At 36.1% G+C, this 14,858-nt stretch overlaps 1 protein-coding gene across 2 annotated transcripts in view; it reads right to left on the minus strand.

Moving 5' to 3' along the window:
* Positions 1-14,858, minus strand: part of AMMECR1 (AMMECR nuclear protein 1) — a gene marked incomplete at both ends in the record, with an annotated part of 103,761 nt that overhangs the window by 42,227 nt on the left and 46,676 nt on the right. Inside the window, one exon of one of the 2 annotated variants that reach the window (XM_082681475.1) lies at positions 9,844-9,954. The exons of the other annotated variant lie outside the window; for it this stretch is intronic. Within the exon in view, the coding sequence (XP_082537601.1) occupies positions 9,844-9,954 (111 nt within the window). The remainder of the gene's footprint in view (positions 1-9,843; positions 9,955-14,858) is intronic. 2 annotated transcript variants of the gene reach the window in all.

Below are 14,858 nucleotides of genomic sequence, written 5' to 3' on the forward strand. Positions count from 1 at the left end.
TCAGGAAAAAGGAACTAAGACACAATTTCTCCAGGCTGCTCTGAGGCCAGGGATCCAACCAGAGATCTCCCCTTTTGTCCATAGCAATTTTCAGGCCTGTTGAAACCCAACCTGTGTTCTCAGTCCCACCGCTACTCCAAAGAGCTCTTTTTCCAACGTCACATTGGCTCTCTTCAGAGAGCTTGTGAAAAGAAACTAACGTTTTTAACATTCTCTTAGTTTTCTTTGAGATTCAAAGCAATTATTATTAGACTTACTATTAACTACTTCTGAGACAGCTCAGTTTGGGGTACTCCAAATGCAGCATGTTTCATATGCTGAGACAATGCTGAGGTTTGGGGTGTGGTACTGGATCATCCACATGCTCTTACCTGAGGCCCCTTATAATCCACTGCCCAGGGTCTAGGGTGCAGGCTGTGAGTCAGAGCAAAACAAAGTGAAGTGGTCCAAATGGGGATTAAACCTGTGACCTCATTAGCAGTGGAAGTCTAACCACAGTGTATGGTTATTTACTGCTCTTCATAATATTGCAATGCAGCTCCACTCATTTAAAAGGTTTATTAGCAGGCTTCTCCCTACCTAGGTAAGCAAATCAATCCCCCTTAGCCAAAGAGCAACAGAAGGCCATCTTAGAAGAATGGCTTAGGTTTAAAGCAGACTGAAGAATTTTCTTTTTTGTGGTACGCAGGCCTCTCACTGCTGTGGCCTCTCCCACTGCGGAGCACAGGCTCCGGACGCGCAGGCTGTGGCCATGGCTCACGGGCCCAGCCGCTCCGCGGCATGTGGGATCTTCCCGGACCGGGGCACGAACCCGTGTCCCCTGCATCGGCAGGCGGACTCTCAACCACTGCACCACCAGGGAAGCCCAGCCTGAAGAATTTTTAAGAGAGATCCTCTTTCCTCCCATCTTTAGTGAAGTGGTAACCTTTTAAATCAGCTTTGTGGAACATATAAGTCAGTCCTGAAAGTAGCCGGGTGTAGGGACGGGAAGTTGAGTTCTGGGCAATCCCTTTAATTAAAGCTTCTGAAGGATTTATTTTATGGCTTTTTCTGATCTTCTCTTTCACCACTAGAAAGGACACAAGAGTTGGCACGTCAATGAATAAATGTTAAAAATGAGGCTTAAATATGGGATATAACCTGCTAACCTAATTTGAATGATGAAGCCTATACTTTCGATTATTTACAAGATAGCTTCGTGAGCTGAAGTAAAATTGTAAAACTAATAGAAAAGTTTTCTGAACATGAGACCAACTGTAAATCTATACTTTATGAATCTAATGTACTCTCTTCACTTTTAAATTTTAAACATACTAAAAATGTACATTTGATATTAACAATAATTAGAGCTACATTCTCAATAGAAGGTGTTAAATACCAATTTTCACCTTTAAAAATCCTTAGCACCTATGAAATTCTTATTCCAGTAGAACTTTTTTTAAGTTACCATTTGTCCCTGCCTACTTTATTTGTTATATAGTATGGGTGTTTTAATTTACTTTGTTAACAAGAAGCAGCTCAGAAAATGTAGCTCTTTAGAACAAGACATACTGAATGTTTACTCTTTATTTAAAAAGTGAGAGAGAATGTAAAAAAATCTGGAAATTGTTTCTAAGACAAATATATTTATAATGCAAGATAAAGGGCTAACAAGTGTTTAGGCTTTAAAGAACACCAAATTGTTATCAATAACGAAAAGGAAATGTTTTCCAAAGTCTACTACTTTGGATATCCACGTATGAGGTAGTTGAAAGTTTTGGGGAAGGGCAAAGATCACAGAGGAGGGCTGTTTCTTTTGCCTTTTAAGGAAATCTTTTAAAAAGCATTTGCTCATGCTCATAAAATAATAGCTGAAAATTTAATATTAAATTGCTGCACAAAAACCTCAACATTCAATTATTTTAGAGTACTCAAATTACTAGCAACATTGTCCCCTAGAGTGGTAAGAGTATATTATTTGCATGATATTCTAGAATGAACAGCCGCCTTGAGCATATATTGGTGTGAGCATCTTATTCTTCCAGAACACTAAGACACAAATCTGTTCTCTTGTTCGTTCAGGCCCTAATGACTCAAATACTTCAGACATTTATAAGTAGACCCAATATTTATTTTTTAAATGTTCAGACAAAAGTAAATATATTGTTAAATGCCTATGGTATGATTTTAGACCACATCTAATATGATAATAATTTCATACAATTTTGTGTTCTAACTTATCTTTACCACTTCATCCTTCATCAGAAAAAATGAAGAATATCTCAAGCAATGATTCTCAGGAAAGGAGGTAGATATCAGTTTACTGGACTGACACAAAATATGAATTTATTTTAATGGGACAAGAGGAAAGTGGAATCTAAACTGTTAACTTTTAATTTTCTTCATTTGCCACGCATCAGGCTATAATCCAACTGGTTCTAGATATTCTTTGGTGAAGAGTGTGTGTGTGGGTACTCTGTTTCTGAGGTTTTATTTTTTTCCATAGCAAGTTCATTCCGCCTCCCTTCAAAATATGTGTTAGTAAAATCTCTCAAAACACCCAATACCTTGTATGTGGTCACTTTGATAATAATAATTTTCACACATCCCTGTAATCTGGACTTTTTTTTTGTCCACGTAGGATAAAAACAAACCAAAAAGTGGTATAAAGTGTTCTGCTTTTACTCAAAGTGAAGTAGGGATGGACCAAATAAAATAATTTCATAAATTGCTTTAAATACATTTCTGCTTTTATTACAGATGTAGAATATCTGTTCATCCATTATCACCACCTCTGACTTTTTGGCAAAAGTCACTCTCTACCTAGGACTGTAATTATTTATATAGCTTATCTCTCCTACTACATCATAAACTCCTAAGGCAAAATTTAGACTAGATTTACAGGATGAACTGTTTAAACATAATTAAAGGGAGAAAGAGCAAAGGGGTAAGGTTTAGAGTTAGATGTAAGAATAGGGTCGCAGCCTCATAGCACTGGGAGATCAGCTCGGTGCTTTGTGATCGCCTGGAGGGGTGGGATGGGGAGGGTGGGAGGGAGGGAGACGCAAGAGGGAGGAGATATGGGAAAGTATGTGTATATATAGCTGATTCATTTTGTTGTAGGGCGGAAACTAGCGCACCATTGTAAAGCAATTATACTCCAATAAAGATGTTAAAAAAAAAAAAAAAGAATAGGGTCAATTTCCTGTAGTTTACCCTCTCCTTATGAAACACAGAAACCAAGAGCTCTGACAGGGCAAAAACCCATTTTCAGCTTCTCTCACACCTTCACCTTTTTCAGATGGCGTTTTCTGATTTTCTACCCAAAGGCATTGTGCCTGTAGCTCTTAATCAAAGCAGCATAGGGATTCCAAGTAGAGACTCTGAAAATCTGAAAGATGTGATAAGGAACTAGAATCTGATATACTCACTACACTTAATTTCTGTGGCAGTAGGTGCTATATGAATTCAGATAATTCTCTGTAACTCAGGAGTCATCACCCATACTGGGAATGGTTCTTGCTCTTTGGTTTCTCCTGGCCAGTTTTTGGCCACATCTCTGCACATTAGCACAACCACGGGATAATGAAGGAGTGCATTAACTAGTGGCTAAAATCAAGATTCCAGGACTCCACAGATTATATTTAGCTGTGCTATTCTATGGATAATTTCGAGTAAGAGGCATGTAACAATCTAGGTTCCAAACTACACCTCAAATTAAATGCTTATGAAATCTGACAAACACTTAATTTCTCATTTGGTAATTTATACACTGAAACTAACAAATTAGGTATACCTTTTAGGACTCAAGCCATGCCACCTTTTGTAAAAGGCAACAAAATGTAGATTGTAAATTAAGATAATTAATTTTGCATAGTGTTTTTGACAGATCTAATTTCTCTCTCCAAAAAGCATATTTTAGCCAGGAGCCTTGCCGCAGACACTTGCCAAAAACAGTCTGGCCTTAACATCTCCAGAATGAGCTTCGCTGACAAGAGTGTACAGTCAGAAGTGAGTGACTCATGTACAGCTTTTCTTTTCATAAGAAAAATCAATCCGGCTGATATTACCGTGAGGAGTAGGGGGAGCTGGCTTAAACTAATTATTCACAGTGAGCCAAGTCTAGTTACCTAAAATAATCAAGAAAAAGAATAATCACAAAATAGTCCGCCCTGAGGCGGAAAATATAATTATGCTGCTTTCAGTGGTTTTAAACTCATACTGCTTTAGAAAAATGCCAGATTACAACACCAAAATATAAAAGCAAACTTGGTTTACAATGAATCTAGTTACCCAAAAGTACCCAATCTAGCCAGGACCTTTGAAAGTAATAAAGTAGGTCTGTTAGCTATTTGCAGTATCCCCAAAAGCCTAATAGTAAGTGAACATTTGTAACATGTAAACAAACAATCATCCTCTCTCCCTCATCCCCCCCTACACACACACACACACACACACACACACACACACACCCTTACCTCACTCTCACACACACAAAAAAACACATCACCTTTTATGTGGTCACCCTATTCCCTAGAAAGAACAAACCTCCCTTACTATTTTCTCAGAATTAAGCAGTGCAACAAAGTGGCATAGTTCTGAATCAAGCTCCAGACACTGCCTGCACCTGCATAATTATTTCACTGCCAAGACGGCTAAGAACAACCAAGTAAAGGGGGAAGAAAGGAAAGACAGTCTTTTAAGCGTGATGATAGGCCATATTCCTGTTTGATGAAATAAGAACACATCTATCAATCACTTACATATTCTAGAAAAAGTACTATCAACTTGAATTTACATAAAGAAATAGACCTAATACAATGGAATATTACTCAGCCATAAAAAGAAACGAAATTGAGATATTTGTAGTGAGGTGGATGGACCTAGAGTCTGTCACACAGAGTGAAGTAAGTCAGAAAAAGAAAAACAAATACCGTATGCTAACACATATACAGGGAATCTAAGAAAAGGTCATGAAGAACCTAGGGGTAATACGGGAATAAAGACACAGACCTACTAGAGAATGGACTTGAGGATATGGGGAGGGGGAAGGGTAAGCTGTGACAAAGTGAGAGAGTGGCATGGACATATATACACTACCAAACGTAAGGTAGATAGCTAGTGGGAAGCAGCCACATAGCACAGGGAGATCAGCTCGGTGCTTTGTGACCACCTAGAGGGGTGGGATAGGGAGGGTGGGAGGGAGGGAGACGCAAGAAGGAAGAGATATGGGAACATATGTATATATATAACTGATTCACTCTGTTATAAAGCAGAAACTAACACACCATTGTAAAGCAATTATACTCCAATAAAGATATTTAAAAAAAAGAGAAAGAAATAGACCTACACTTCACTGGAAAATTATTAACCAAGATTTTAAGGAATTTTCTTAGACTGAGATGTTTGTGTTCGTCTATATTAATTGTAATTCTCCTCTTTATAAAACTATATAATCTAAGTACTAAAAAAGAGGAAACAAATTTGTCTTTGCTTTCTAACATGTAAAAGCCACTAATGCAACTAGCTTGATGAGTACTAGAAATTATTCTTTTTCAAGTGGGACAAAGAATATTTCTACCTTGAAGTTTCGACCACTAATAAATACACTAATCTGTGAACTTTAATTTCACCATGGATAAACTTCTATCAATAATTCTGAGCTCTCCATCCTGCTTCTTATTTGCTATAATCTTTCCTGCTTTTACTCAGGTCAAGGAAATAATAGTCTATTTAATAGTTCAATGTGGTAATTCTCACAAAGTTTTCCTGCTACCTACACAGAAACTATGTATTTTTACAATTGGGAGAAATCCTCAGCCTACTTATAAGGTCTTATTCCAGTCTACAATAAATCAAAATTTCAATTAGGAGAACATAAAACTTGACTATGACAAGTATTTTCATTTTAAAACAGTATATTTATACATAAAAACTTAATCCAGGATAGGCATTTCATTTAAAAAGTACCTGGTCATTTTTTACATTTAGGTTTTAGAGATTAAGGGACCACAAACAAACTAGATCATTATCCTCTATAAAATGGTTAGCTTTTTAAAAAAGAAAGGGTACTCATACGGATTTTTGCGTGCCCTTGTTCATAGTAGCATTATGTGCAATAGTTAAAAAGTAGAAGCCACCCAAGTTTCCATGCATGGATGAATGGACAAACAAAATGTGGTAGATACATACAGTGGAATATTATTCAGCCTTAAAAAGGAAGGAAATTCTAACGCATGCTACAACACGGATGCACCTTGAAGACATTATGCCAAATGAAAATGAGCCAGTCACAAAAGGACACGTACTGTATGATTCCACTTTTGTGAAGCACCTAGAAGAGTTAAATTCATAGAGACAAAGTAGAAGGATGGCTGTCGGGCTGGGGGAAGGGGAAATGGGGAGTTAGTGTTTAGTGGGTACAGCGTTTCGGTTGGGGAAAATGAAAAAGTTCTGGAGGTTTATGGTGGATGGTTGCACATCAATGTGAATGTACTTAGGGCCACAGAATTATACACTTAAAATTGGTTAAAGTGGTAAATGTTATGGTATGCATATTTTACAATAAAAAATAAAGAGTATAGCTGGGTAACGTTATGAAAACTGAATAATAATCTATCTAGTCACAGATGAAGACAGTGAGTAACCAGATATCCTAATTTTTTTTAAAACGACACGTATACCTGATGAGTCTTTAATTTCACTGTTTATTTTTTGTTTTGCTCTCTCCTTCCCTTTTATCCCAAATACCCTAAGTTCATTTGATTCCATTTATAAGTTTTATGATTTATAGGTTTTAAGACCAGACTCCAAGAATCACCACTATTATGTTCGGAAGAATTGTATTCCTCTTGAAGTCTAATCCATTATTTACATGTAGCCAAAGAACACAATTTCATACCATACAGTAGTACATTTTTGTAATAAGCATTATCCTTTTCTACAGTATTAATCCAAGTCAATTTTCTTCTGACTAGTCTATGCAACCCTGAGTTATATACTCTTTATGATCCCATCTATGGCTTTTCTGGAATTTAAAATAATGTTCTAAAATTTCAGTCTTAACTGCTAACTAGAATTTTTGAAGAATTATTGACCCATGATTAAACAATTTATAGGAACCTGCTTTCAAGTTCATTATTTTCACCATGAAGCTACAAAACATATATTCTCAGAAAATTTTATTTTATCTTATCTTAAATGTAGTAGTTAAGAGCTTGGACTTTGCAGTCAGATGGCCTGGGTTTGAATTCTGTTTCTACCACTAACTAGATGTGTGAGCGGGTGTACTAGTTAAATTATCTAAATCTCAGTTTCCTCATTTTTATAATGTGGATATTAATACCTAAGAGTTGTTGTGAGGACCATGCATATAAAGGCTCCTCTGCAGTGTCTGACATGTAGTAACTTCTTAGTAAATGGTAGCTATTAATACCACTAATAACAACAGCATGTAGAAATGATAAGTGCCCTATGGGACTGAAAAACATTATCCTGCAACTTTTGTAAATGATGCCACAGTTTTGACTCTAAAATGAATCCAGAAAAAAGAGCAACTGTATATTTTAAGGCTTGTTTTCTTTGTTCGTCTCTTCCAAATAACTTCATTCTTATTATCATATTAAGCAAAAGAAATGAAGCCAAACAAAAATGAGAAGACCAGGTACATATATGTGTATATACACACACAAACACACATATCTCTCTAATGTGCTATATACAATTTCAGGAAATTGTAGAGAAACATGGGGGAAAAAGCTGAAAAGTAAACAGGAAGAGCCATAGACTACACCTGTATATGTACAAATACAAATACAAATGTAGGCAAATTTCTAAGTCCAACTATTTGAATGATTCATTCAGAATCATATTATTGTCAGAAAAAATATACTATAATTCTTCTGGTAATTGCCCTAGGAGACAGATTCACAAGTCCAGAAAAACTGGATATTTTCACCCCTTTTTATCCATGTAGGCAAAAGAATTTCATATTTTAAGTAAAAACAAATTGCTACTATAGTTACTACTACTAAGGATTTCTAAAGTATATAATATTTGATACTGGGATTTCTGCCACAATTTCACTTGAAAGTACAAAGGTTTTCTATACTATCAATTCAGGCTCCCCAACTATAAAGAAAAATGGAAATTTTATAACATACTTCTGTTTCTGAAAATGTGTTCCTTGGAGCACTAATGGCATAAGACACGAGGGTGGGAGGATAAAAGGGTTCTGTAGTCAAAGAAGTCTGGGAAATGCTGCATTCCGTATCCCTCAGAGATTCACCACACTATTAACATAAAAGGTTCTGAGAAACCCTGCAGTGAGCAGAGCTGTTTAAATTTGTTTAACTCGTGTTCCCAAAATTTATTTGGCCATAGAACTCTTTTTTCAAGCAATACCAAGGAAGTGGTATTCCTCATAACAACTTATTTTAGGAAATATATAATAAATTGCCTTTGATTAGCTATTTAAAATGTAATTTCATATGCACCTGTCGTGGCAGAATTTGCTAAAGTCCCAAAATGAGTCCATGGTACTTCGTGTCAGGGAAAAAAAAATCTAACACGCCTAGACTTATAACTGTACTATCTTTAGTAAGTTGTAGTTATTTCCAGAATGTGTGTTTCAACCCCCTTTCTGCCTAATTATTATTTAATCAAGTCCAAACACCCCATTTCTAATACCTGTGAAAATCTAAGAATGAACATGACCCTCCAAGCCTTTCCTTTTCTTTCTGGGCTTCAGTGTAAGCTAAGAAAATCCTGTAGCTGTGAGCTACGTCTTCAAATATAAGAATACTAAACTCAGTTGCCAGCATTTTATTAACTGGTGCTATGAGCAGCATTTGTGCAATTCTATAGTAAAATAATGAATCTTCCACAACATTAATCCTGAAGCAAAGCAGTGACTGATTATTACTTCATTCCCCTGACATCTCCCTAATACTCCTATTAAGTATGTAGAACAAAGTACTATAATTACTACTTTATCTATTGGAGATTGAGCAACTTGCCACAAGTACCAATAGTCAGCAGGGACCAATTTCTTGTTGGACAGACACTGTGCATATTACAACTATAGAAACTGTATCAGATAATCACCCTGAAATATGAACAAAAACAGGAAATTCCTTTGCTAATAGCTTATTATTTAAGGAATTTTCCTCTTTTGAAATAATTTTGGAACACAATTTGTTAGAAATCTAAACTTGAACCAAAAAAATCTGATGGCATGCTAGATAGCTTTTTGTGAGTTCAGAAATTAAGAACAAAGTCTTAACAACTGTAATGAGGCATTCATTACTTTGTCCTTGTGTTGGATGAAACAAAATAAGTAAGCTGCAATTAATTCTGGGTAAAGTGTGAATGTGAATGATTATGCTGCCAGGCTGTTGCATCACTTTCTTCTTAGGTTCTCCCTTCAATTCCAAAAGTACATAAAAGTGTAACAAAATGTGTGAGATGGAATAGACATCAACAATTTTTTTAAAGCCTAACAAAGAAGACACAATGACTATTATTATGGAAATAATACATTTAAGTAACCCATAGATATTTGGTCATTGATTTTCAAGTTATACAAAATAAGATGGCCACTGAAAGAAAAAAAAAACACTTTAAGACATCTATGGCAGAATACACGTAATCACAGTATTTTATGTTATGATAATATATATCAATAACATTTTATCAGAGACAAGGTAAATGGTCGAAGAAAAGAAAAAAGTCTGACATGAAAGAAGTCAAGAATGTTGACAGTTCAGGAAAGAAAAAGGAGTTAAAGTATCAGGTTCAAGTTTCTTAAGTTTTTTTCTTTTTTTTTTAAATGTAGAAGCAGAGGTAACAAAAATTGGTCTTCACCTGGTAAGTGTGTACTCCCTGAGTCCTGAATGCAAATTCATGGCAGAAAAAGTACCTATGCATCCACGCAATCTTTTGTCTCGACCAATCTTCCATGTTACAAACAGTGGGCTGTAATGGAAGATAAAAATAGGGTAAATCAATCAATTCAATTAAAAGAAGTATTTGTTGAATATTTACTATATCAAGCTTAGGTGCCTGAGCTATAAAGACCAGAAGACAGGCCCTCGGGGGCTTAGCATGTAGCCCAGTAGGACTGCATTTAGCAACAATTATAGCTATGCTGTATTGAATGTATTCTATATGTCAGAAAGCCCAATAAATGGTCTTAACGGATTATCTATGTTAATCCTCATCAACAACTCTGGGAGGCTGATACTATTACTAACATTCCTATCTTACAGATGAGGCAGTCCCACAGTTAATACATCATGAAGTAGGAACTCAAACCTGGCCAATCTTGACTACAGAGCCATTACTACCTCATTCCTCATTTAAACCTCAAGTCACTGATTGATTCCTAAGTCTAGTCTAGAAAATCAGGGGAAAAAATAAACAGATTTAATAAATACTTACTGAATGTATGGGGGGGTGGTGTACAAAGCACTGTGAAAGGTGCTACTGGAGATACACAGTTGCCTAAAACATAGTCTTTGCTCTCTGGGAGCCAGTACAGGAGGAGGGCACGTTCACAGCTAACTAACGTACAGGAGGAGGGCATGTTCACAGCTAACTAACACAAGGCAAAAGGAAGTAAGTGCTATAAGCCATGTCCAAAATGCCATAAATTAAGCTGCTGGGATAGGAGAAAATTTCAGTGAGTTTGTTCATCTTCAGCTTGGCCTAGAAGAACGAGTAGGGTTTGGAGAGGTGAAGGACAACAGCAAATATTAACAAAGTAATACTCTGAAACCAGAAAGTTTATCTTAATTTTCAGATAAAATTATTGCCAACAAATACAATCATCAAACATCAAAATATCAATTATAATAAAATGGCAACAAGAAAATAATTTAGTTGTTTTGACTGTTGTTGTTTTAAGAAGGGTAATATAGTTTTAAATGAAGTTTAATACAGATGTCTGGATTCTGCAGCAAAGCACTGATAGTCTCAATTAATGGTTACGTTTAAAAGCAATTCGTTTCTAAACTGAAGCAACTTTGTCAGATTTTATGAAATAAATTAATTTATACATTTTAGGACATTTTGTAAAAAGATTAATACCCTACAGTTGGGGATGGTTCCTGTTAATATGAGTATTCACAGTATTATTGGTAAAATATAATACATTTCTGTTTTCTAAAAATTAAAATTTTGGGGGGATATACCATGTGTCATATATCTCTTATAATATGCTGTTAAGTTGGAGAACACATTCTTTATTTAGAGTACTCTCTAATCAGTCATCAGCAGTTGGGGAAAAAGTTCAAGTACTTCAATCACCCACCTTGAACATTTAAATTATGCTGTGTTCTGACAAGTAACCACAATGGCAGACAGGTTCCCAAATAAATAATGCAAACCAGGGAACAGTACTAAGAATTACCTCCTTCCAAGAGCCAAATGCCCAGAGGCATTGAAAAAGATGACTAAGTACAAGGCCAAGTTTTGTCAATGTTAGTATTCACATGCTGGATGACCGATACTAAAGGCCCTAAAATAAAAAGCAAAAGGTAAATTCCAGGGTTTTTTGTTTTTGTTTTGCTTTCTACATCATATATACTATCTTATAAGTTGAGACAAGATTCTAGTGCTCCAGCTGAAATTTATCTCTAATTGCTCCTGACTAGTAGTTGATCAGGAAGATAAGTATTAGATGGGATCACTTTCTCACCAATTCTTCTATTACTCATACAAATACTAGTATCCTAAAATTCACACACGTTATCTTTAAAGATGAATTTCACCTCTTCATTTTTCACCTTCTGATTTGGTAGAGTCAACGTCAGCAACCAGTAAATGGACAGTAAGAGGTCAATCCTTGCCCATAGCAATGCCTATACAAAAGAGCTGTGTGTAAGACACGTCCCTTGGCAGATTCAGAACAAAGTGAATTGTACTGTAACATATATATCTATAACATGTCTTTAAAATTCCATTGATGGTTTCTCAATAACACAGAACTAAGTTGTATATTCTCTTCCTCAGTGACTTGAGGGGAAACCTAAAAGTATGAGTGAATTCATTTCCTATCAAAACATGGAAGTCATTTACAAGTACTTTACCTTCAATCCTCTTGTTTATCCCACTAAAATAGATATGTACGCCATTCTTACTATAATCCTGTCTATTCAAGCAAACATTCAAAATTTGTAGAGTAAATAAAAAAAGAACACCATTAAACACTACACTATGAAATGTGTTGGCGGGCATTCAAACACATAGTGGGAGAAATTATACACAGTTTCTTATTAGGCTGTGCTATGACTGATGAAGGGATGATTCACTCAGAGGGTAGGGTGCTAGAGGATAAGCTGCATTTTGCCAGGCGCTCGTGGCCTGCATTTTGCCAGGCACTCCATAATAATATGTAAAAGTACACAACACTTTCAGGGACCAGGATGTAGTCTGCCAGTCTTGATAACTTGTTATTGTCTCTTCCAGATTTAACATTCTATGAATTTTAGGCACTGTTGAGTATATGTTCTCAAGAGCCCTCATAAGAGGTAGAGCAGATACAGAATCATCTGTACTCTCCCTGTTCCTTACCTGCCCCAGGAAACATCCTCTTTGGGGGTTGGTATTGCAGGGAAGTATCTGTGTCAAAGATGGGAGGGATTGCTACTTGACAACCCCACTGTGTTTAGGACAGATGCCTGAAGATGGAAGAAATCAGACTTTTAGTAGACAGAATAAAACTATTCCTTCAAAATCTGGGACTCTAATTTTTCATTTGCAAATGCCCATCCAATGTCTTTTATAAAGAACATGTATATGGAAATTAAAAAAACCCAAAATATCTAAAAGCAATACTTAATGGGGAAAGGAACTTAGGAAGTTAAGCATTTTAAAGTAGACTGAAACAGAATAAACACCACGGAGCATGAGAGATTGTATCTTGTGTGTGATAACTACTTTACACAGGGCAATGATTATGGGAACATTCAATACATATCATCTAAACATAGCAACAAAGGTTTTCCTTTTCCCAACACACAGAGGGAAGAAATAGGCAATTTCATTCTTAAATGTTGTTATTAAAACATGTATGAGTTCACAAAAGGACATAAGACATCAGCATAATCAGAGACAGATCAAAGTAGAAAAAGGGATTTGAGCCTGTTGAGAGGAGCTGATTACTCAATGACAAGGAAATAAGGAAAACAGTTCATAGTAAGACAAAAAGTGAATGTTTTTGGAAAATACTTTTACCGTATGGTTTGAGGCTACCTATATATATTGAAGAAATACTACAAACCAGAAAGGGGCTCAAAATGAAATGAAATATTAATGGAAATGTTTATCTGAAGGTAACCAGACATAGCTTTTTAAGGAATTTTCCCACTTCTGAACAGTTTGTGCCACTATGTTCTGAGAAATGTTTGGAGGAAAGCAAACTCTCTCCATTTTTCCAAGCCTGTAGACAGGAACAGGAAATAACCACCTAATCTAGGTAAATCTTCCCTGCCAACTGGCAGCCAGTACTATCAGGTCAATAGTAGCTCTCAGGGGAAATGTAGTTGCACGGAATCAGCAAAAGTCCAGAAAAGCAATGTAAGTCTGAGCAGGATACTCCCCAGTCTAAGCTGCATGCCACTTCCTGTGCCCCCCTTCTGAGACTATTCTACTGATGCAGACCAGGAAAGATTAGAAATATGTTTGTGGGAGAGGGGTACAACTATGAAAAAGGTGTATTTACTTAATTTTTTAACCATAACTCCTATCTCCCCTGCCATACCAAGGCAAATACAGGTTAAAAATACGCTTAGACATTAGCAAGCCCCTATTCCGGCAATTTGCTCTTCTTTAGAATGAGATTTGTAGGCGGTAACATTAACAACACAATGTCAATCCCCACCAATATACTAATTACTGTAACGGGTATTCAACAAAGTTATTTATATTGTAGGTAGATACAGGAAAAGAGAGAAGTCCTCTAGCTTCGTTCTTTTCTTCTGTCATCAAATAATGGTTGCTTTTCAACTGAACTCAGGTTCCTCACCAACTCTGTTCAAAAAATCCAACTGTATTACTCATAACATCCAACTCAATACCATAATTCCACAGTATCTAGAAGCTCAGAGAAACACAGAAATGGCAGAGTCTTCCCTGCACAACCAGTTTAAAACCTTTCATGTCCTATTTCAACACAAACAAGCTATATATCTCATTTCCAGACTATATAAACAACTGATTCAATTTGTAAAAATATACTCAATTATGGTTAAATCCTATATTAGTCTGTTCGAGCTGCCATAACAAAATACCACAGACAAGGTGGTTTAAACAACAGAAATTGATTTTCTCACAGTTCTGGAGGATAGGAAGTCAGAGATAAAGGTTCCAGTATGGTTCTGTTTCTGAGAGCTCTCTTCCTGGCTTGTAGATGGCTGCTTAGTCTTCGCATGGCCTTTCCTCTGAACTTCAGAAGGACAGCGAGCATCCACATGAGCTCTCTAGTATCTCTTAAAAGGACACTAATCCTATTGTATCACAGCCCCATCCTCATGACCTCATTTAACCTTAATTATCTCATTATTGGCCCTATCTCCAAATACAGTCACATTAGGGGTTAGGGTTTCAACATATGAATATTGTGGGGACACAATTCAGTCCATAGCAAATCGCTAACAAGAACTTTAGCACATAGTTCAAAGTTTATGTAATAAGGTATCTAAGGTTATTAGCTGAAAGAGCTTTTAAGAGATTAAAAGAAGAGACTCTATTTCCTCTTCATTTTACAGGTGAAAACCAAAAAGCTATCTAGGCATAGCGTAGGGTCAACTGGTTAGTGTTAGAACCTGGCTAGTTCTCCAAAATTTCTCACTACTGATTTAATTTTTTAATTAAAATTG

This window comes from Grampus griseus (assembly GCF_964374135.1).
Source record: "Grampus griseus genome assembly, chromosome: X".
Taxonomy (NCBI): domain Eukaryota; kingdom Metazoa; phylum Chordata; class Mammalia; order Artiodactyla; family Delphinidae; genus Grampus; species Grampus griseus.